The sequence below is a fragment of the Alosa sapidissima genome, chromosome 12 (assembly GCF_018492685.1).
Source record: "Alosa sapidissima isolate fAloSap1 chromosome 12, fAloSap1.pri, whole genome shotgun sequence".
In the NCBI taxonomy this organism is placed as follows: Eukaryota; Metazoa; Chordata; class Actinopteri; order Clupeiformes; family Clupeidae; genus Alosa; species Alosa sapidissima.
Genome location: NC_055968.1, coordinates 5842348 through 5867083, shown reverse-complemented (window position 1 = coordinate 5867083; position 24736 = coordinate 5842348). Strand labels below are relative to the sequence as shown.

General features: G+C 44.3%; 1 protein-coding gene across 4 annotated transcripts in view; it reads left to right on the top strand.

Moving 5' to 3' along the window:
* Nucleotides 1-24736, top strand: part of nlgn1 (neuroligin 1) — a 203201-nt gene that overhangs the window by 108811 nt on the left and 69654 nt on the right. For all 4 annotated transcript variants that reach the window (XM_042057468.1, XM_042057470.1, XM_042057469.1 and 1 more), the window contains one exon: nucleotides 1977-2129. In XM_042057468.1, the coding sequence (XP_041913402.1) occupies nucleotides 1977-2129 (153 nt within the window). The remainder of the gene's footprint in view (nucleotides 1-1976; nucleotides 2130-24736) is intronic.

Below are 24736 nucleotides of genomic sequence, written 5' to 3'. Positions count from 1 at the left end.
CACAAATGCCTTACTGCTTACTGACATTCGTTCCTCTGAGATGTCTGATGTGCAGTACTTGTCAACAACTTTGATGCGAGAAGGATTTTTTCTGGCCTCTAAGCAGATGTTAAAATGCATGGAGCCTCAGTATTATTCTTATTGATCAAGGAAGTTTTGAGACACAGACATTAAATCGTAATATATACAATATCAAAAGGCCCTTTTTATGCTGTTGCGGCCTCAGCCCTTACAGAACAAAAAAGGAACAACGGAGTATTAATTTCTTTGAAGAATTTCATGTCTGTCATTATCTGGCATTAGACTCCCAGATCATTGCTGTGCCAGTTTACGGGCTCGTGTGAGTCCCGTTGCTCAGCTGTGATTCAATTAATTCATCAAAGTGAATGGAAGATGTGAAGACTCAGATATGTGATTTTGGGAGGGAAGAGAGGGAGAATTCAGCCCTCATATTCTGTAGGTTAATAATCCTGAGTTTCACTCTCATCACTCTCTGTCTCTCTCTCTCTCTCCTGACTCCTTTCTTGTTTTCTCCCAGCCCGGTTTATCAATTTCTAACTCTTTATTTATGTTTTTCTCTCATGTTTTCTCCCTTATGTCTTTAGAGTGATTCTAGACTACTCACCACACATGCACACACACACACACACACACACACACACACTGCAGATAGACCTTGTTTATATACAGAATACTTTTTTTACACACTAAAGTGTCCAACGTCTCCAGACCACACCGGCGTAAACACAGTGGGTTCATCACCCACTGACAAACAACAATGAGATGGTCCTTTTCTGAAAGAGGATACGATGAGCCTCAAAGTGTGCCACGTTAAGAAGAGGAGGAGAGTTCTCTTTGTCTCTCAGGATCCCATCAGAGACCATCCAAGAAAACTAACATGAGCCAGACCTGGGAAGGAAAACAACAGCAAACAAAATACTGGATGATATGAGGAAGACTTTTTTGAAGAAGAGTAAACAGTATGGAATATCATTACAAATAATAGCTCTGTGTTCGTTCTGCTGCTTACTCAGAGACTTCTTGGATGTCCCTTACCACCAAACATCAATAAAAACATCTAATGTGTGCGTGGATACACTGCACCCCTGATAAAAGGCTTTTCTTGTTTGCAGAAGAGGAACGTGATTATGAGTATTCTACTGGGTTTGAATAGATATGGAATGAAATGAGATGCAATTTAATTGAAGCATGTAACTATTTAACATACCCTATAATAAATATCCTGAATAATTTTAGGCTACAATTTCAAACAAATTCATAATGTTTGGACAGTACATACATTTTTCAGCCTTCCTTGCTCTGCTTCAGGTCCTAGTATCACAACAAAAATAAAAACATCTAGATGAGATATCATGCTTACTGGGAGAAATACATATTCAGAATGGTTTTATTTTGATATGAGTGTGTTTTTTGCCCAAATCTGAGAACACATTAATAATAGACATGCACACACACACACACACACACACACACACAAATACACACTTTTAACCTGTTTTGTTTTGTTGTTGTGTTAATCTATGACGTGTAGTGTATTATAGTATATTATACTGCACGCCATAGATAAACACAACAACACAATAAAAACAAAACAGCAACAGTTGTGCTGTAGTAAAACACAGAATAATAATGTGAGTAAAATAATAATAAAGTAAAATGATAAAAAGTAATAATTTAAGAACACAGGCCTGTGTTGAGCAAACCAAACCTCAATCACATTAGTTCACCTTAAACTGTTATTAAGTGGGGAGTTTCTAGTCACCTGGAATATGATGTATATGTTGCATAGGAAATTAAAACTCAGTTAGTCTCTGACCATTAATACAACTTAGCCTATGTCACAAGCTGTAGCAAGAAGGGGAAAAGAACAATTAGACACTACTGAGATGGCATTTCATGTTGTATTAATTTCCCCCTTATTATTTATTGCTAATTATTTACTCTCCCCTTTCCAGACATTCGTGAAAGTGGCAGTCCCAAGCCAGTGATGGTTTTCATCCACGGAGGTTCTTATATGGAGGGCACAGGGAATATGTTTGACGGGAGCATCTTGGCAAGCTATGGCAATGTCATTGTCATAACTGTGAACTATCGGCTTGGAGTGCTAGGTAAGACATGAGCTCTTTTTCCATCCTTTGCTTTATGTCCATCTTTTAGAGTACTTTCTGTAATTGGTCAGGTGAGTGTCATGCTAAAAAACCGAGGCTCACACCTCATATAAAATATGAAGTGGTTTGATAGTAAAACTTCCTTCTTTAACAAAAAGGCGCCAGGTTCAAGCTCCCTATGGCAACAATCAAAAAGTAGAAGAGGTCTTTGCTTGTCAAAGGGAATTTATCTGAAAGCCAAATTTTATGTAGATAGAGCATCATGAAGGTTATTACTGCCATCAATACAATGCTGGAATTAGACTTTTATAACTACAACTATATTTTATCAGAGAACAATTTAGAATTTTATTCTCATTACCTTGGTATTGTAGTTTTTGGAGTTATTAACTTATAAAAAGAAAGTTAGATTAGTAGCTAAATGATAGAGGCCAGTAAGAATGACCTTAGAAGATAATGACAATTTCAATGCCTGGGAAATCTTTAGAGGCGCTGTAGGACTGGAGCTGCAGGATGTTCTGTATTGTGTGTCCAGTATTTTTTGGAGTGAATCTCAGAGTGTTCTTGTCTGGCGATGATAAGGTAAGTGGCGTTCTGAATGTTAAACAGCTAAGCTAAACTTCCCATAGGCTTTGCTGAAATAAGACAATGTTATAAATGAATGAAGTAAAAAAAAAAGTTTGGAAGCAGAGAGCTATGAGGTTTTGAACCCACACATGCTGTGTTGGATGAGGTGAAATTATTTTTTAAGGTTCTTTTTCTGGGCTAGCATTTTTTGTATGCTGTTGTCCATTTTTTATACCCAATTTAAGATGCTGTCCGTCTCCTTGTCTCAACCTCAAGCTGCCAGAGAGAAAAACAGCTAAATGAACTGCAGAGGAATAGTTGAGTCTGTGAAAAGTTTGGCTTGACAGTGGATGTGGATGGATGAACATTGCTCTGAAACGATCCTGTTAACAAAACTGAACCTGTTGGGCTGTATTTTGTGGACCTTATTATAAAAATATTTCTTTTTTCTTTTGTGATGATTTGTTTTCCTCTATTTTTTCCTCTAACTTGTAGAGCCATGAGGTATGCACGATCTGATCATGAGAACTGACATATTTATTATTTGCTGGCTCTTTTTTTCATGGGGGACACAGGGTTCCTCCGCAGGCTGTTGTGGGCTTTGTGTATGGAGGGCAGTGAGCGGTAATGGAATGGAACGTGCTGAGCTTCCTGCGCGTCATTATCAGAATTGTTCAGGATTTATGAGCCGAGGCCTTCCCATCGTCTCCCTTCAGCATTAACCAGACAGCTGACATGGCTTCGCGTCATGTTGCTTGCATCTTAAATAAGACAGGCATTCAGGCTCACAATTTTTTTGTGCATTTGTAATCGTAAATCATTTGGAGATCTTTGTTCAATCAAAGCTTTGTACTAAAAGAGACCAATATTCTCCCTGAAATGTGATAAATTTTAGGTCGAAGATTTTTCATGGTTTTGTTGTTACTATTGGTTCTCCCAAGTGATGTGTATGATTTGAGCACTTTGTTACACTAGGCAGTCTTACCTAGCTACAGTGAATAATTGCACAGCAGGAATTGGGTCATAAGTCTTGTCAAGAAACCGGCCCAGCGTTGATGAAAAGGTGCACGTGTGAAACACTGACCCAGGTGTTGAGTACGCAGACCGCTCGCATGTGTGTGGCATGGCGGTGATGGGCTGCTTGGCCCTCTGTGTGTTGGCCCAGTCAGCATGTGTCTTATTGTATTTAACGTACCCGCCTGCAGGCAAATTATACTCAATTGTTTACCCTTTCAGATCTCCCACCACTGGCTTTTGTTCTCCTGGAAATAATTGGTTTGAGCATTTTTTTTTTTTAAATAATTTTGTGTGGCCCCACATTGAAGATTATTATTCTTCACACATTGTTATTTTTTTCCCTTTGAAAGAACAAATGCCTGGGAGTTTGCCTCATTTGTCTTCCTTCATACTGTAGCTGTCATTGTATTGCCTCTGTATCCAGTAGTGTACACACACACACACACACACACACACACACACACACACACACACACACAAACACACACAACACACAAACACACTCCTGCATAGCATAGATCTCCACAGGGTCTTTGCAAGAGCATGTAAAATGTCTGACCTCATTCAATGATCAACGTACCTTGGGAAATGGTTATTGCAAGGGTGTTTATTAATCTTAACAAGCATTTAACGCTTCCCTGGCATTCCTAAGTCTTTCCTCAAGCTGCCTCCAGTGTGCTGTATAGATGCTCATTTCCGCTTGGTGAAAAGTGGTGCAATCTGCTTTGATGTCCAATGGCACCCGCTCTTCAAGGCCTTTAGAAGTACACAGAGATGCTTTTGAAAGGTGCTTCAGTTTAGCCAGTGACAACCCAAGTTGCACTGGAGCCATTTATGGCAGATTTGTTTGTCGACTTATTGGAGTGGTCATCCTAATGAGAGTCGGTGGTGCCTCTGTGGTTTGGGTACTGGGAGGACAAGGACATCTGCCACAGGAGGGGCTTTGGCCTGTGAGTGATGCTAACTGGGCAGATTAGCCCAGGCGGGAAGAGAGGAGCAGATGTCCATCTGGACACGCTCCGTAACTTCTCCTCCCCATCTTCCTGCCCCCTTCCATCTCCTCAGCATTCTCGTCAGGCTCTCTCTCTCTCCAAGTGTTGGCCGCGCTCCATGGACACACAGGTGGGCACGCATGCACCCTTTTGTTGGCCTTGTGACGACCACACATTCCCTACAGGGACAGACATGCTCTGCTGAGGAAGACGTTTTGGGCGGTTGAGGGTAGAGTTGTGAGCTCCAGCTGTGTGTGTGTTTCTTGCCTGACGCCCAGTGACCCCAGGTGACCGTAGTCTTGCTCTCCATGCCTCACTGTAGCTGAATGTAATCCTCTCCATCTCTCTACAGCCCCGCTGTGGCATGAATTGCAGAGTGTTGTGGTTGGATTGCTGGGTGTGTTTTAAGGCATAAGGCATCTGATTAGGCATAAGAAATAAGCTCACTTCCTCCTGCTGGCTTTGTAGACGCCCCTTGATGATGGAGTTGGTCACTAAGTGTTTGAGGGTGGAAACTAAATTGTACAGGTTTCATGGCAAGGCAAGCATCAGTGGCTCACTCTGAAAGCTTTCAGTCTGATCTCAGACAGTTTTGGTGGATGGGGTGGGGGGTGGGGGGTGGGGTGGTTGTGTCTGATAGGAAAGAGGGTAGTATGCTACTCTCGGTGTCCAGCCATTCCATCCCAGACCTGGTGCTGCATCCATTTTGTTCTCAGACAGGCTGCTGCTGTGAGCCGGATGGGTAAGAGGGCACTAACAGATGGATGGATGCACGCTGACATATCCATCTTTGCCATGGCGCAAGGGATTAGCTCGCCTTGGCTCCCAGGCACGGCTATAGAAACCAACTGCCACTGTAGATGATCAAGGTGCTCGGCGGGATCTGCGCTGGGCTGTTGCTTTGGCCCCGGGAAAACAGATGGACATGTTTAACACTTTAGAAATGAGACCGTGTTTTCAGCGGATCAAAGCCAGGGAAAACCTTTGCAGCACAGAGGAAAGGTTGGAATGCATCGGGTTGGGGGAGCATTTGCATGAGCTGAGCTAGCATTTGCTCAGTCCACAACTCCCCCTGCCCCTACACTCTATGGCGTTTTCACCCACTAAGCTTTCACTGGTGTCCTAATCCCTTTTCTCGTGGACGCTGGATTTCACGTGTTTTATTACAGTTCATTGAACACGGCACATAAAGAACAGTCAGTATCCTAGTTGTTTACTTTTCTCTAGCTAGTATTGGGAATTGCCCTAAGCTACTGCAATGGCGTTGACTGGTCTGATTTGATGTTTAGCTTTTGCCCCCACTGATATGGTTTGGTCTCCTGATTGGTTAGTGGTTTAGCTTTTGCCACAGTTTTTGGAGGTCACAGCTTTGCCCCTCCCTCCAGGAAAAGAGGTGCCTGCTGCCGCTGCAGGTCAGCATTTCCGCCCCGACACGCTCACACAACAGATGGCCAGCAGAGGATAAAGAATATCTGACATTTACCATGTTGCAATCATGCAATGATGCTTTCTCACCCACCAGTGAAATGGACACTTATCCCAAATAATGATATGCCAGAGGCCTGGATCAAACTCACATGAGACACTCCATTTTGTTATGCATAAAACGCTTCACACATTTCTGTTGACACTCACATCATGGTATATGATTTTTTAAGATGGCACATATATCTGAAGTAGTTGTACTTTTTAGATTTGAGGTTATACCTGACCAAAGACCAAGAGAATTATGCTCCTGGCTCCAAATCATCTCATCCCTGTAGTCCACTCTCACACTGTAAACTGGGACTTTGACATGTGAGAACAGAATAAGCCCCAAGTAATGGAGAAATGTGCTAGAGGCTTGAAGGTTTAACAGCCATGCAGTGGCTCTGTGGCTGAACTCTTAACAGCCTTGATTGTGTGGGATTAAGATTACCAGACGGTGCAAAACCTTGCAGCAATTTATCCTGCCCCTTGTAACAAGGGACAGCACAGCCCTAACACCACATGCTTCATTTATGGGTCCATTTCAACAGAAATCCACTGCTGTAAATTGCTCTGAAACATGGTTAGTTAGAGTACAGGTCCTATTCAGGCAGATAAAGATCTTGTTGTGTCTGAGTTTGGCTGCTCTTGATTAGTTTATCCAGCTGCCTGTAACGGAGTGGATTCACTACACTATGCCTTACATGCCTCATCATGATTTGTTGTCTGACAGGCATTATTTAAATCTTTCAGAGATGCATAAAATACAGTAAGTGTGTGGCACAGAAACCTTTTCTATGATTTTGCTTTGCTTTTATTTAGCAGACGGTGATACAGTATGACAAAACTGCACCACTAACTGTTTAAAATTCTGCTATTTCGTAGGATTGCAGTAGTGAAGACATCTGGCATTGTCTTTTTTCTCTTTTGTAATACCCTAGGTTAATCCAAAAATCTCTGTGAGGGTCATTTTTTTCCACAACAGTCATTTTTTTCCAACATTTCCTTGTGGAAAAATCAACACAATATGGAGGATTAAGGGAACTGAGATCTGGCGTGAACACAGTGAGCCAGTGACGTGATCTTTGCCAGCAAAGTAAACCTTGTGCATGTGGCTTTTCTCCAGTTGAAGATTCTGCAAAGGGAGGGGAGGGTGGGGGGGGGGGGGGGGGGTTAATGCAGCTTGATTTGCATGGGGAAATTACAACCACAGCATATTGCATCCCACTGATTCTAATTACAGGAATAATCATTAATAGGAACATTTAATCATTGATATTAATCACTGTAATTATTACTCATTTAACATTCCTCAAACAGAAGAGTGAAGTGTCATCATGCTGACACATAAATACCCACATCTGTCTCCATTCACTCTATGTATTCTCTCTTTGCTCCTATTTCTATCTATCTATTTTGGCCTCCCTCAATTTCTCTTTTTTTCCGCATCACACTCTCTCCCTCTTGTCTCTCTCTGTCTTCACTCACAGATACACTACCGTTCAAAAGTTTGGAGTCACTTAGAAATGTCCTTGTTTTCATCATTAATGTTGTAAATTACTGTTGTAGGATGAAATAGCTAATCTTTAATGCAATATCTACAAGTATACAGATGCCTATTATCAGCAACCATCTGATATCATTTTAAAAGGCTAACTGAGAAAACATGGGAGAACTCTTTTGCAATTAAAGCACATGATGTAATCTGAAAGCTGCTGCCCTGCTTAAAAAATCAATGCAACTGATCTCAGCTGGTATTCTGTCTATAATGGAGTGGAATGGAAATGTCTAAGTGACCCCAAACTTTTGAACGGCAGTGTATACTCAAATAGTCAGTACAAACCACAAGGGAATTTTGAAGAATGATTTTGATTGGCTTATCCATGAGTCCATCGGACACAGCAGCACACCCCTAGTAGTGTGACCTTGCTTTCACAGTGCCAGGTGATCTGATGGCTTCTCGCTGCTGTAGAGTTATGTGAGAGAGGACTGTCCCATCTCAAGATGCTTTTGGTCCTTTAGGTTGCATTCTTCTTTTATTTGAAGTCTGGTGGTGAATATGTGGAGCAGCAGTGTATTTGGTGGCAGCAGCAGGCTACACACTGTTGGTGTTGCTAATGGCTAAAGAGCCTGGCCTGAGGAGGGCTGTCCTTGCAGGTTCATAACTGGTCCCTGGGGTGCAGTGAAAATAATGTGTGTGTGTGTGTGTAGGGGCTGGAGGGATGGCCTTGAATGGAAAGGCCTTTATAAAGCTCTCCTGAGAACGATGCTCACATATGTTTACTAACTGTCCCCTTTCAAATGCTGCTGACGTAGGATGCTGCAGAAGCCAAGACCCCTCAGCATTCTCCACTGCCTGAAATGGCTCATCTGTTGTGACCACGAGACTGAGCCATGTAACAGGCTTTATTCAAACTCTCTTGCTATCCTCATAATTGCCACATGCTTGTGGTATCATATGGCATACATTTCTCATTACATGTTACAGTAAATCATGTGGCTTTAACTCGGGTGAATCCATCACATACTGTAGATGTGAAGAGTCATAATGCTTAGAGCTTCCATGTCAGCAGGCATACAGAATAGCAGCACTACGAATGGAAAAGCTTCTCACGGTAAGGAAGTATGCAAACAGGCAAGAGATTTTTCAGAGCTTGTCTGTGTTTCTCAGAGGCTGTATCCCCGGATTCTAATGCTGGCTTGCTGTAAGTCAACAAGAAAGTATCCTGAGATCTGATGTTCATCTGTTGATTGAGCCCCTGGGCTTCTGTCTCTAGACACAGGCTTACAGCAGGCTCCATCGCACACAGTCACGTGGGGGGGGGGGGTTGCACAAGGACATGGGTCTCTATAAAAAATTCAAGTGTTAGTCCTTCCCCCTTAGCTTCTGTGGGAGAACACTCAGTGGCAGTGGAATCTATCCGGGGGGGGGGGGGGTCAGTTGAGAGTTCCTGGCAGGGGGTAGATGTCGATCCTGGCAAGTGGACAGATGTTGTAGGGGCTCTAAGAAACCCTCCATGGATTTCATAACATCCCTGCAGACAACTTTCCAGCACAGGAGAGTCTGTATGCTGGAGGGCAGTGGAGCAGCTCGTCTTAGAGGTCTCTCTCTCTCTTCCTTCTGACCCTGCAGCCGGCAAAAAGCACCCACACATGTAGCGTCTGGTTTGTTATGACAATTTTCGTTCTAATTAAGTGCTTTTGGTTTGAAACATGCATTTATCCATTTATTATTTATTTCTCTATTTATGCACAGATGGTTTGGAATATGAAGATAAGAATGGTGGGTAGTGAGTTAAAAGTTCGGGCATCTGAGGTCACAAAGGGAGGCCATGATTGATTGTGTTCTCCCTTGGAGGCTTTGGGTACAGTATTTTCTGGAGGTGCTGTATTATTGAAGAAATCTCCCCTAAAGGCTGCTGTATGAGAGACTGTGAAAAAGCTATTGTGTTGTAGAACCTGCTAACTGAAATAACTGCATCTTCTGTAGATTGTAAATCAGGCAGCAGACTCAGTGAAAACTCAGTGTTCATTTTTCCCTTCCAGTCAGATTATTAACAAAGTGATTCTTTGCCCACTCAGAGGTTCTGCGTTTTTCCACTGTCAGTTGTCGGCGGCCTCTGTTCTGTTAAATTCATTGTTTGCCTGCCATGTGCTTGCGGGAAGACTACTGTTGTTCACAATTCATAGAGATGACCTACAGATGCAAGCATGATGGCTTCGTTTGTCTTGGTGACACATCTGAGATTGTTTCCATGCCTCTCCATTTAAAATTCACAAGAAATAGTCAGATTGCATTTTGGTGCATTTTCTTGTCAACACCCTGAAGTGTATATTTGCTTGTCGACCAGCAACCACATCCTTTTCTTGATGTCGTCTGCAAGCCGGAGGGTTCTTCAGATAGAATGTGCTTGTGGAGTGGTAAACCTCACATTAGCATCCTGAATACTTTTCAAAGGTTTTTATCACTGTGACTGGCATCTGTCCTCAAACCTGTCTAAGCCAACGAGGATATTTGCTATCTCTGTGATTCCCGTGCTTTACACATAGCAAATGATGAGCTGTATTAATCACCATAATCCAATTACATGCAACTTTACCATATGTCTGCGCTTAATGTCACAAGGCAAATCCACCACTGGAATTTGCCGGGGAGTTAATTGGCTTTTATCCTCGGGAAGGCTTGTAAGTCATCCGTTCACCTAAATCACACGCTTTACTCGCCAGATTTGATTCACTCTTGGCTTCTTCGTCTCCCCTTCCCCACCCGTTGCCATTTTGGATCATCCAGAGGAGTCATGCTGATGTCGAGTGGTGTGTTGTGGCAGAAGCACATGTGCAGTAGGAGCCTAGAGACTCTTCTGTAGCCCATTCTTTCCCTTACCTTCCTTCTGTCTCAAGGGCACTCCTTGATGGAGTGCTGGCCTGCTTGAACTTACACCCAGGATAAACGGATGAGAGTCAACGCAATGGTGACATAAGGTTGGTGTTGCGACACATTATTGAAGAGGGCAGGATGCCACCAATGACTGCACCCTCTCCTGCCCCAAACCTTTAGGTCCAGCAGCCCCTATCAGGAATAGGGCCTGGTAATAAGAGAGTGCATAGAGGTGGCAAATGTTATGGGCTAGATAAGAGGATTCTGTGGCTGAGTTGCTGCAGGTCAGCAGTTGTTTTGCCTGATATTAACCTCAGTACACATAGACTTTAGCACCCATTTTGGAATATATAGCTAATATCTCAATGAAGCTATTGATTGTTGCCTCTTGTATGACTATAAATTGTCAAAGATCAATTTGTTGTTTAATCAACGTATTGTCACAAATTCCTTGCCTTGCAGTGCTTAACACAAGCTGATTTTGCAATATATCATCATCTAATCAAGTAGGTGTTGACAATGAGTCTGAATAGGAAATACAACATGTACCTTGTAGAGACCCAGGGACAGCCAAGCCAAAGTAACAACTTGGGGAGAAGCTGTCGGTTCCCTGTATCCCACCACATCACTGTGTCTGTCTATGTTCCCTGTATCCCACCACATCACTGTGTCTGTCTATGTTCCCTGTATCCCACCACATCACTGTGTCTGTCTATGTTCCCTGTATCCCACCACATCACTGTGTCTGTCTATGTTCTCTATATTCTCTATATTCTCCTTCTGCCTTTCCCTTTGTATCTTTGTATTTTTTACATTCTTGGCCCATTTTTCTTACTCTATCCTTCTCTGTCATCACTTTCTCCCCCTTCTCTATCTCTCTATCTTATTTCATCAGTCAGGCATTCTTGGCGATTCCTCCTATTCAAATTTAACAGTGAAAAATTGTTTTCATTAGCATGTGACAATAACTGGGATATTTAAACAGATGACTGGGTTTCAATTTCATCTCCTTGTCACTGAAGTAGCGTGCTTTACTACTACTACTACTGAGCCAAGGAAAACCGTGATGGCAAAAGAGAAATATGCATGTTTTCCACTCTTAATTTTTTTGTTGGTCAACCTCTAGCGCCCATTGTAGGCTCTGTAATCATTTTTATTAGGGCTCAGGAGCATAAATATTCTCTGTGATGAAAAATGCAATTTTTGTGTTTCATCTACCATAAAACACACTGTAGGAAAGCACAAGAAAAGCTTTCACCAACATAAACCAAACCATGACCAGCGAGTTCCTCTAATGTATTTAGGCGCTGTTAAATCTTGGTGTCTGTGTCTTAACAGCAAATGGGATTTGTATATGATGAAGCTGGTTTTCTGTTAAGACTGTCAGGTTGTGGTTTTCATGGTGGGCATCATGGGTTTAGAAAAAAAACACAGCAGAACAGAAAAAGATGTAAGGTCATTCACACAACAACTATATTTTTAAAACAAGACCATGAAGAACAGACTTTGGAATGAATCACAATTGGCATACATTTCATGCATATTTATGCGCCATAAAGTATGACAGCGGTGAAAAAATGGAACATGTTCAAGGTTTCTGTCAGTAATCATAGTGCCATTTATTTGGTACATGCCAGACACTGTTCATTTTTAAAAGCGTTTTGCAATGGCAGCCTATGATGACACTCTGATGAACCTATAAAATGACACGTGACACCAAGGCCACATTTGTTTGGTGCCATTCTGACCTAAGTCAGAGAAGAAAGGTGCCGCACACAAAAGACGTGTAATAGGCGATAACGTTTCGGCCTACAAGGCCTTCATCAGATCGCATGTGCATTGCATAGGGCATTCTGACCTAAACCAAACTATATCTTTGGCTCATGTCCATCACATCTGTGAAAGACATCTCAGTTTGCTGTTTTCAGACTTTCACACAAATCATAATTGAGCACATTGCTGAGAGCTCGGCAATGAGTCACGCATAGGTAATTGGAAGCATGCACTGCTTTTGTCTTTTTTTGTTGAGGTGAAAATGAATGAGCACCAATCACTCCACCGCCACCATCTACAGTGCCATCCATATACTAGCCGTGATAAGAGGATGGATGCTGCAGCAATTACATCTAAATAGATCAAATTTCACAGGCATTCATTTGCAACGGTCGGGGTGCTAGATAAACATTCTATTGGCTCATTAATAACCAGACATCACCCTCTTGAAGCCTCCTTTTTGTGTGGTTAACAGAAGAGATCATTAGTCAAAACTAATATTAACTGGTACATCCAATTTTCATACCTCCCACCACATTAACAGGATGCCAACTCCATCGGTCATTCATCCGCCCGTGGTGTATGGGTCATGCGTGGGGCGACGGTTGCTAATGTGCCACACACAAACTGCAAACAGAGTCATTAAAAAACGAGAGCGCACTCTGCAGTCTCAGCAGGACGGTGCACACTTCACAGGGAGCGTGATTGAGATGTATGGTGGTGAGACTGAGGCTGGTGTGTCAACCGGTGTGTGGGCTTGTGTAGACGTGTGTGTGGATGTGTGTGTGTGTGTGTGTGTGTGTGTGTGTGTGTGTGTTCAGGTTCTGTGTGGGAGAGTTGCCGGGGAGTTCTCAGCGTAGTCCATGGCTTGTCCCATCTGTCAGTTCAGGGAAGTTGGTGATCAGCATTCCTGCAGTGCTAACATGAGGCAGGATAGACTATAGACAAACTACCGGTATATCTATGTCAGAAGGGCTACACTGGAGTATTTCATAATGTTTTTTGTAGATTGTGTGTGTGTGTGTGTGTGTGTGTGAGAGAGAGAGAAAGCGAGTGCAAGAGAGTTTGCATGTTTGCCACTTTCTCTGTCAGAAGTGTGTCTGCAGAGAGGAGGGTGTGAGGCTCAGCTCAGTGGCACTGCTTTGGAGCTCCAGGACTGTGAGCGTGAGACTGAGGGAGTGAGACGGTGAGTGACAGGTGAGCAGTGGAGGCTTAATTCCTGGGGAATATCTCCAAAGCCTGAGTAAACATCAAGCTGCATTTGGTGGGGATGAGGGGGGGGGGGGGCAACAGAGCAGATGAGCCTCCAACTCATAGCCATCCCCACCCTCATCAGCAGCAGCACCACCACAGGCTAATCTTCCAGTGGTGCAGCCAGTGACACGCTTTTAATTTAGTTTTCATCCAAGTAGAGAGAAGCTGTTGGGGAGCCACAGTGACTGGGTCATTACATTTCACAGGCAGAGCCCAGGTCTGGCACTTCATGGTGTTGCACAGTTTGCTGCTGTGCTCACACACACACACACACACACACACACACACACACACACACACACACACACACACACACACACACACACACACACGCACACACACACACACACATAAACACACAAAACTCACTTTTTGTTTCTGTCCAAGCACTCAGCACTAGAGGATTGGAACTGGACCATCCTGGAAGCCATTTTAGGCGCAGACTGCACGTCTCCTGAGGGAACCAGTAGCACAACAAGTCTGTTCAGATGGATAGGATGCCTTGCATATTCAATGCTGTACATTGTCAGTGCTGTTGTAGTATGTCATGGCGCTAGACTCCTCTAAGGGCCAGCTGCTGATTAAATCTGAGTGAAACGCAGGGCCCCTTGGCCAATAAATGCAGTTTTATGGCTCCCACAATGCAATCACACAGACTCGTCTCATTACCTTTGTCGTTGACTCCAGTTCTTCGAATAGGGCCAGTTTTAACATCGGTCAAAGATATCCCTGTATTCAGTCTCTAAAGCTCCAGGGGCTTGTTTTTTTTCTTATGCTAGCATTACTTTCATAGTCATTACAAGACAGCTATTACAGCAAGGACGCCAGTCTAAACATTAAGACAACCTTCTTAAGTGGACTGCTGCTCTTGAGGACGGCATGGGTGGGCTGATGTCGGCGTGTGTGGGTGGCTGCTGGTTTGTGTGTGTGTGTGTGTGTGTGTGTGTGTGTGTGTGTGTATTCTTGTGTGTGTGGGAGGGGGAGTGTCTCTGAATTTGTGCTCTCGGCTTGAAAATTATTGTGCAATTATCCAAGGACCTTTATATGGCAAATCAATACAAATGTAAGGGCTTCAGGTTTGCTGTGCAGCCTCTTGACACCCCTTTGACGGATGGCCATGCCCCTGCCCTCCTTTTCTGTAGGCTCGCTTCAGATGGATAAACCTTAGGAGTGGAACAACCCTCCTAAAAAAGCCAACACTCTCGTCTTCTTAGAGGGAGCATTAGACCCAGTCAATTGTTTATGAGAATGCTGATAGACCAGGGCGGCAGCCTGGGTAGTGAAATAAAAAGCAGCCATCTTCACTCTGTGTCACTAGTGTTTTTGTAAGCCTAGGGCCTACTCAGTTTCAAAATAGGCCTGGAAGTCTATCCACTTTATAGATACTGTCAGATATATTGACCCCCTCTGTCTCGCTGTGTTAATTTGCTTTTTTTAATCAAGCAAAGTTATCCCTGAGAAAATGAACTTTTATTCACTGCCTGGTTAATCAATGACAAATAGAAGTTATTTTGATCTAGCAGAAGGAAAATCGATAATCAGATGTATTGTGCTGTTATTGACAGCTTTACACAAGACAGGGTGGCAAACAACCAGACCCCGGAGCAACAATAAACTTAAGCTCAGAGTAAATCTCATTGAGAAGTGGGAGACTATTGTATTTTTTTCAGCCTAGATTCCTTTTCTGGCCTCATATCTCGACATAAAAACCACATTCTCTCCTCTGTCATCAACTTCCACTTTGAGTGCTTGAGTAAGGCACTTAACCCCTTCTTGTCTCTGGCACCAGGCAGCTCCTAGGTTTATCTGAGTGTGCGTACTGTAGCTGTGTGTGTAGAATTTTGCAATAACAGTACAGGCTGTCCAGACGACTGTGTTAAGGAAGACATATCGCTTTCTTGAGCGAAGCTGCAGTGTCTGTTCTCTTAACCTACCATCATTCCCTCCATAAGAACCATGCACACTGTGCTTTCTATTACGGCGAATAATTGCATACGCTAATTATTTCTCCATTATGATTACACAGTGGGCTTTCACTTATCACAAGAACTGACTGTCTTTTTTAAAGTAGTTCTGTATTAGCCGGCGTCTTATACTCAGCACCAGCCGGCAGAAGACCTGTCTGATAGCAATGAGAGGGCTGTGGGATTACAGACACTACGTGGATGTCACAAATGGCCCCCTCTCCTCCTATCGTCTCCCCCAGGCCAGACTGTGCTGTGTAACCGTAGCAACTGAATTTCGCCATTGTCGCCTGGCGAATCCTGTTACAGTGTGGCAGGGCCTCCATTCAGTCGTCAGGAGGGTGGCAGTCCTGCATGACTCCCTCTCTCTCTCTCTCCCTCTCTCTCTCCCTCTCTCTCTCTCTCTCTCTCTCTCTCTCTCTCTCTCTCTCTCTCTCTCTCTCTGGCTAGGTTCCCACTTTTCCACACCCTATTCCCGCCTCAAGCTCTCCTTCCGTGCTCTCTCTCCATCTTCCTCTCTCTCCCTTATTTCTCACCCACTTTTTGCCTTCTGTGTGTCTTTCTCTCTCTCTCAGTTCGGTCTTTCTCTCCCTCTTCCTACCTCTTCAGCCTTTGGAAGTCTCCATCTCACATTCCCTCCTAAAGAAAACTTGTTTATAAAACTATAGAGTCATAGCGTATGCACAGTATAGACTTGGCTGCCGATGCCAGATTACCTGCTGTTTCATCACTGTCCCAATAACCCCCAGCCTGCACCGGCCCCAGTGACACTATGAGCCCAATCTGCGGTCCACCCAGGGCACAGCACGACTCCTCAACACGTCAGTTTTCTCAGTCTTGTGGTTTGCTGTGCTCCAAAAAAAGTGCATCCCTACAATGGGAAGGCGCAACAGATGTCCATCTGTTTGTGTAGCTGAAACGAAATACAAACATTAGCTGTCGATTAGATGTGCAGGTCCGCACTGCCCTCCCCCCCCCCTCCCCCCGACCATCCTATGTGCTCTCCCCTCATCGCCCTTTCCGTCTCTGTGCATGTCATTGGCTAGGGTTTACCTTGAGCGCCGTATTGGATGGCTGATATACAGCTGAGGAGCAGGAGAGGTCACGAGCAGACAGAGTGCATTACTGTGATTGAAGCCCACTAACACAGCACCGATAATGTAGTAACAGGCCCCGCGCTGAACCCGCTAACGCGATTGCCGGTCTGGGGATCTGAGCACTAAAATGCCCTGGGTACGGGAAATGCGTGGATCGATTGGAATTGTAAGTGGAGCTGAGTGCATTGTTCAGTCTCTTCAACACAAGCTTGCTCTGCATATGCATAACATGACCCCCCCCCCCCCCCTCATAAGATAGCCTTAGGTAATAATGTTATATCCATATGTAAACGGTATTACATTTTGCACTTAAGAGTAAAGCGTATATTGCAGGTGAAAATTGTCCCCTTCGCTCAAAGTGCTTGCTTTGCAGATCCAATGCACAACAATAATACAGGTGTATTTAAAAGTCACATCACATCAAAACACATCTCATACTTGATGCTCACAGCCTCTGCAGGAGACAATCAGCCTACCGGTAATGGCTCTCACAATGAAGTGCATGAGAGGCAAATATTCCCTGTCAAGCCTGGGAAGCCATTTATATCAGCCATCACTGAAACATGCAGGGTAAGGAGAGATAGAAACAGACAGCAGAGAAAGAAGGAGAGGGAGAGAGAGGGAGAGTGAGTGGGAGAGAGAGAGAGAGAGACAGAAAGGGGGGGGGGGGGGGGGGGGGTGGCTGATGCCAATGGTGGCCTCCGACCCCTTTCATTTGTCTTTCAAGTCCCTGAGTCAGTTCCACGGAAATGATGTGTGTTCCTCGCGGCAGAGCAGGTGAAGGAGGTGCTGGGCTGGAGATGCTCATTATATGGAGAGGGAAGACCCTGCAGACCTCTCAGATCCTGCAGCCCCTCAACAGCAAATAAGCAGATACCTCTTAATTGTGTGTCTCTTTAGTATGCCTGGAGCAGCAGGTGGCAGGCGAACAGCGCTCTCTCTGTGTGAGCGCGCGCGCGCGGGCATGCTCTATGTCTCTGGACCCTCATTGCCATGCCCCTCACTAGGCCTCGCTCTAACATTAGCCCTCTCGTTCAGCTCTGAAAATGAGCTACTTGGTGTGATTGGCCGAAATAGTAGCAGTAACCAGTGTCTGCTTTCACTGAGATTGGGTCATGAATATGAAATGGCCAGGGCATGCTGCCACAGACAAAAAAGAAAAAAACACACACACACACAAACACACACACACAGGTCTTTTATACTTGCATTTCACCTTAACCCAAGGGCATTGATAAATGTGACAATCAATGCTGAGGACTTGTGATTATATGAGCCACCCATCTACAGAATGTTCACAGAAAATTGACATGCACATATCTCTTTGTAATGTCTGCATGTCACAAGTTCTCCCCGTCATTTTGGTGTCGACAAAAGCAGGGTTTTACATTTAGTGTATCTTACTTTAGCCATGCTGCTCGATGTAACCTGTATGCAGTAGTAGCCTGTTAAGATGTACGTCATTGACACACAAAAGGGTCAATACCTCCGTACCTGCTTCTATGAGCCAGGTCTGTGGCTGGACGTCAGGAAAGCTCTCTCCTCTCCACTGCATCTGTGGGCATTGTTGTGACTGTTGTTTTAGTTGGCATCTGTGGCATGGCTATTTGAAGTGGATAGCTATCATCATCACTACCACCACCATCTCCTCCACCCCCCTCCCTTCCGTCCCTGAGGAGTGGCCTGTCAGATGAGCTATTTATCGCCCGAGCGTCTCCACCTCGGAGGGGGGCGCGGCATGTGAGCGCACGTCCGTGACAGGGCCACTCACTTTGATTAAGCCAGAGCTGAGCTGAACCGCGCCGTACCGTAACAGTGCATCTCAACAAAACAGCACAGAGCAGCCATTTCTGGACAGAGTCCCAATGGTCTCACTTTCTCCTCTCCACCTCTCCCTCTTCCACCGTCTCTCTCATTCTCTCACCCACTCACAAGTTCACACATACTCCTACACACACACAGACACCACACACACACACACACACACACACACACACACACACACACACACACACACACGCACACATTCAAAAACACAGGCAAGACGCATTACTGTACTGCAACTGGGATTTCTTTGACATCACAGTGTGTGTCCAATAACAGAGGGCACACCGCAAGATGAGGGTAAAAGGGCAGAATATTAGTTCCCTCCTACACTGCTCTCCTTGGGGCAAGTCTCCCCTTTAGATTAATGTGAATGGAGTTGTGCAAAGGCCATATTGGTCTTGTTTTAACTGCTCCAATGAGTCCATGGTGGGAGGTATTGACTGCAATACTCTTTGAGGTCAATGAGAGTTCACAAGCCCAGATCATATTTATGACAGTCTATAAAACTCAGGCCTTAAAGGATAGCTCTGTGATAGCCTCCAAAATTTGCTTGCATTGATTAGCTCTTTTTGCTTGCAATGAGAGTCATTGCGTCCTACCATTTTACCATTTCCCCAAGTTTTCCCAGTTTTATTTATTTATTTTGCTTTAAACTGTGAAAGGCTTTTGCATCTGCTAACAGCACTTTTCTCTCTATTACTCTCTCCATCTCCCTCCTCACACACACACACACACACACACACACACACACACACACACACACACACACACACACACACACACACACACACACACACACACACACACACATACAGTACAGTGCTCCCCATCCCCATCCCATCCCACTCTCTATTCCTTCACCAGTAGGTCGTACATTAAGCAGTTACCACTCGGCTGCTCGGCTGTGGCGAGTGGCCTGATCTCTTTGTCAATCAGTCCATTTAGGCCATATTGCAGTGTAAGAGGATTGACTCTTTATGGGGATAATATCTCATCCTCGCCGTGACTCTTTCCACCCACTCTCCTATAACCCCCCCCTCCCCTCCCCCCCGTGCCGAGTCACAACTCCTCTCGCCGATGACGCAGAGATATTCCCCCGGTGATGCCCTTGGATGTCAATACTGCGGCATTGCACAGGATCCTGTTCCCCCATATGGCATATTCAAAGGGCTTGAGGAAACAAAGGATCCTGTGCCATTTGGAAGTTCGAAAGGGAGCGGTGGGTTGAGTAGAATCTAAAAACCCACCTGGGTCCAGACGATGTTTAATGCATCCATACAGGGGCCGGCTAAAAGCTCATGCTCCTGCCCTTAAGGGTCATACAGTCGCAGGTTATTCGCTAGTCACCAGCTCTTCAGAGGCTACGGCAGTGATTACGTGAGCTATTTTGTAAGTTTAGGGCTCTTTTCAGAGCTGTGTCTTTTGCTTTTACTCTTTTTCTCCATTTTGCTGATCGCATTAAGCAGACCCAGACCTACGCCCTGCTGAGAATCCTGTGTAATCTCTAGTTTGGGCTGAACCCCTGTCATGCTAAAGAGGGTGGAAAGGTGGCACAGCTGCTCTATTAGGGAGGGCTGGAGGAGCAGGAGAGGGGAGCAGAGGTTGGCCAACGGGAGCCCTCACTTTACCCTCTAAGCCTGGCGCTGCTGTAGGGGGAGGCTGGTAAGAGCAGCATCTGTTTAGCCACCATCACCTCTGGAGATGGAGAAGTAGAAGCTGCTCACTTCATTTCCACCAAATCACCTTTACCCTGAGAGAAAAAACACCAAGGGAAAGACAGAGAGATGTGGGGAGCGGAAACTCCCTCTCATCTGTAAATGAGTTCCTCCTTCAGAGATAAAGCAGCTCCACACATCATTTGCAGGCAGTGGGGAGAGAGGGAGAGAGAAAGAAAGCATGAGGAACGTGACAAAAATGTGTGTGGGGGGGGGGGGGGTTACAAGAGCAAAAAAATGAGAAAGTGAATAAAGAGGGACAGGAAGTTTCAGCTCATTAATCTCTTCACCACAGTCCCTGTTCTATTCTCAAACACATTCTCTCTCTCTCTCTCTCTCTCTCTCTCTCTCTCTCTCTCTCTCTCTCTCTCTCTCTCTCTTCACCCTGTGTATGTGAGTGTGGGTTTGTGTGTAAATAGTCAGAACAGTCAGATCCTCGTTAACTGCTCTCTAGGTCAGTATGGCAGTATAAACTGCTGTAACATAGCGTAGGCAAAACCTCTGTCCTGGCAGCTCACTCCTTTCTAAAGGTGCTTCATGAAAGTGCAGTGCTATTTTTTGTCTTTTCTGTGCAGCCAGTTTATATTGTGCTAAACCTAGATCAATACCTGTGCCATTTTTCTGTAACCTCTCACACCTGACACTTTGACACCAATTCGCCCTGATGGATGACAAAACTCTGCCAGTCCACATTTGTCACCATCTAAAGCCAGAGAAAGGGACCTTTCGGTTGGGGTTATAGTCTCTAACATCCCCCCCTCTCCCTGAATCTGGCCATTTTTTTTATCCCCATGGAGGTGTCTGCCACTAGTTGTCACCTGGGGAATGATTCTCGTCGACAGTAAGCCCAGACAGGCATGAGGGAAACCCATCAACCTCCAGCAGTATCAGTTTGTGGCTCATCCCTCCGTTTTAGAGTCGATTGAAAAGAGGAATTATTCGGAGGGGGGGGGGGGTCCTTTTTCCCAGCAGCTTAGGACAGAATTGTGAGTAGAAGTTATTATCATGGCATATCATGGGAAAGGCATGACATTTATGCTTTTTTAAGGGGGGAACGAAGGAGGCGCTGGATGTCAAAACAGCCAAAGATTCCCTCCTGACTCAGGGCTTGTTGTTTGAATGCAGTCAGAGGGGATTTTCCCGAGACCCTCTTCATCCACAGCAGTTACGCTAGTCTCTATGTCAGGATCTGTAAGCACTGAGCTTTAGGCAGCTTTCCTCTCCATAAACCGAAACCAACATCCAGTTATGTCTGTTGTCAAGAAAGCAGACTGGTATGTTGCACTGAGATGCAGTTGGCTCTGAGCATTCTCTATTGACTTTTGAGTCATTTTGCTGTTGTATTAGTTTGCCTAAAGGAACTTGCTCATGTGCTTAAAGATGGACAGACATAATTTGCCTTGGTTGTTTTTTTTTTGTTAGTCCATGTTCTGTTATGAATGTGATGGGCATAAGTACAATCTATCTTGATCATTCAGGTTTGCTTTCTCCAGTCTAATCGCCAGAAAAATCATGTTTGGTTGTATCCTTTCAATTATTCATGTTGGCAAGCATTTGTAAAACAATCTTAATGACTGCTTAAGCACCACCAGTAATTGGTTATTGGTATCCTCAGCCTGAAACATCATTACGACACAGAATGTGTCAAATCAATAATAATTAGCCGATGTAAGCTATTTCTTTTTATGTTTCCTCCCCTGCGTAGTTTCATTAAACTGTTGTAGCTGTTGGCAGGTTCTTTTTAGAGGGAATATGACCATATCCCTAACCATTGATCTCAAGTTCTTGGCCATGTGCCAGCTCTGATAACAGTATAGGCTGATTAGATTGTACCACAATTAGCCATTTAATTGCATCACACATAAGGTAACAACTTCCCAATAACATGATAAATCTCAGTCTGCTTCATTTGGGTGGTATTTGCATGTTTGCCCCTATGAACATCATGTAAGAGGTTTAGCAATGCTCACAGAGAAAACACAGCCATACCCTATTTACAGTACTATTATATTTTCATTAGTAAACCGTCCTGAATCTCCATAAAGCAGAAAGGGTATATTGGAAAGATAATGGTGTATAAAACATATGAAAGGCAACAACAAATGAGATGCCTCAGCCAGTTTCTGTTGTTTAAATTAATGTATAATGACAGAACATGTCAATGACATGACATTACAGAACATGCCTGTGCATTCACAGCAGGGCATATTACCAGTTCAGATCTCTCATGGGAGCATCTCAAGATATTCTACGCACACCTCTCAATGAGAAAACAAAAGCCCCATTCCCTTTGGTGCCATTGGCCAATGCTCGCAGGCTGGATTGAGCTATTCTTGCAGATTGATCAGTTCAAAATAATCAACAGCTTTCGATTTACCGACCCTCTGAATGGTGAAAGGTGTCTGTGCTTTATCCAGGCACAGAGATCATCAAAGATCATTCTCTCTCTCTCTCTCTCTCTCTATCTCACAAACACTCTTAGTCTTTCCCATACTCTGATATGGATTGTGTGTGGACACAACTTTGGCTTTATGGGTTAAATGATATTAGCCCAGCAGATTGTGAGGAAAGGGCCTCTCTTCATCATCAAGGCTTCTGATGTTTGGAGGACTCTGTGTTCTCCACAGTCAGGGGAGTTCCAGGTGAGAGTAAGGGTGAGAGGATCACACCTCATTCACGACTATTGAAAAGCCAATTCCATTTTCTAATATTTGACTTCATTGAAATAATGATATCATACTAAATTATTGATCGTTCCTCCAGGCTTCAAAGGCAATGCGAAGCCACATAGAGTGTTCAGATGAAGAGGGTGGACTGAATGTGGTCATAATGAGTTACTATGGGTGCTGGGCAGGGCTGCACATTAACTTTGCTTTGCACATAGCTCTAGCGCTACAGAGGCTGATAGATGTATAGCACAAACCGCAATATAATAGTATCAGTATCATGTCATGTAGCACCATGTGTATATGTTACACTTTACAGCCCTGGTGGTGGGTACAGATCAAGAGTCTCACACACACACACACACACACACACACACACACACACACACACACACACACACACACACACACACACACACACACACACACACACACACACACACACACACACACACACACACAGAGAGAGAGACAGTTATGTACATACTGTATTCAGATCCCCAGACAGATAGGAGTGTAACAGCAGGGCATCCTGCTGCAGTATGGAGGTGTTGTGTGTTAGCTATTAGGATTCCAAGTAATAGAAATCAATTACCCTCCTGTAGTTTTTGCTGTTTACAGGAACCCAGTTTCTGTTGCATTGCGAGCACACTGCTGCTGTTATTGATTTAATTGTCACGTACCCAGTTTAATGCCATTTCATTTTGTCACGTTGCCCCCTCTGAGGCCCTAATAAGCTCTTGATTGTGTCTGCATGAGTGATGCAAATGCGCACATGTGGAAGGGGAAATTCTTGTAGACAGTGTGTCATGGCCTAGAAGTATTTTCCGTGATAACCTTTACAAATGCTGGAAAGAATTAAACTTTTGTGCTGTGAATAAAGGCAGTGTGCTCAAAAAATAAAATTGTGGATTATCAAATTAAAACAGCAATTGTTGGTGTGAAAATGTAATCAGGCTGATTAATTTATATTTATATTCAAATTATACAAAACAATAGCAGAGTCCCTTCAGACAGTGTTGTTAAGATTATTTTGGACAGTGCTCTTTGGAGCAGAATGGGGCAAAAAATGGCTACAGACCCTGAAAGGATGAAGAATCTGTCTTCATTAAGTCTCATTCAGATGTTGAACATAACCTTGAGGATTTCTCCTTTTTCCTACACTTGCTCTGGTGGCCAATAGCCTGAGAGTTTTAATCACAACAACTGTTGTTTTGTGACATTTTGGTTAAGCCTAAACAGGGGAAAACATTTGCTGCCTAATCTCCAAACTGTGTCTTGCATTGTTTTGTTTTCTTCTGAAAGATGAAAAATAAAATGCTTTATGGTCATGACATTTCTGTACCGCATCCTGTTTGCAAGGCGACAAGACTTTCAGATAGCACTTCTGCTGGAGAAAGCAGTCATCGGTGAAATTCATGGCAACAAGGGAATCCATGTGCATCTATGTGAAAACTCAGCGAACAAGCAAATCCCAGTGGGTGGCTCTGACTCAGGAACAGCAGAGCAGTCAGTCAGATCCCCTGTGTTTTTGCCTTAATTGTTACTCAAGAGCTGCCCTTGTAGGAAAAATTAATTCATTTTTCCCGATGCTTTATTTCCCCCACCCCCCAAACACACAAAATAACATGGGCACTAGTTCACTAATTTGGCAATGATGCCTCCCTAGCTTCTTTGGCTGACTTGGTGGTTAGGGTTGCTGTGAGAGTTGAGGGGTTTTGCGGGAGACTCTATTGGGATTTGCTGCTCCCACACCCACAGTGTTTTCCGCAGGGGCACAGCAGACCCACTGAGGCCTGCGTCCATGTGGGAGAGGCTGCTGATTGTCAAACCGAGGCCTGGAGTAACACCAGTGCCATGGATGGCTGCTGTTTGGGGCCTACGAGTGGA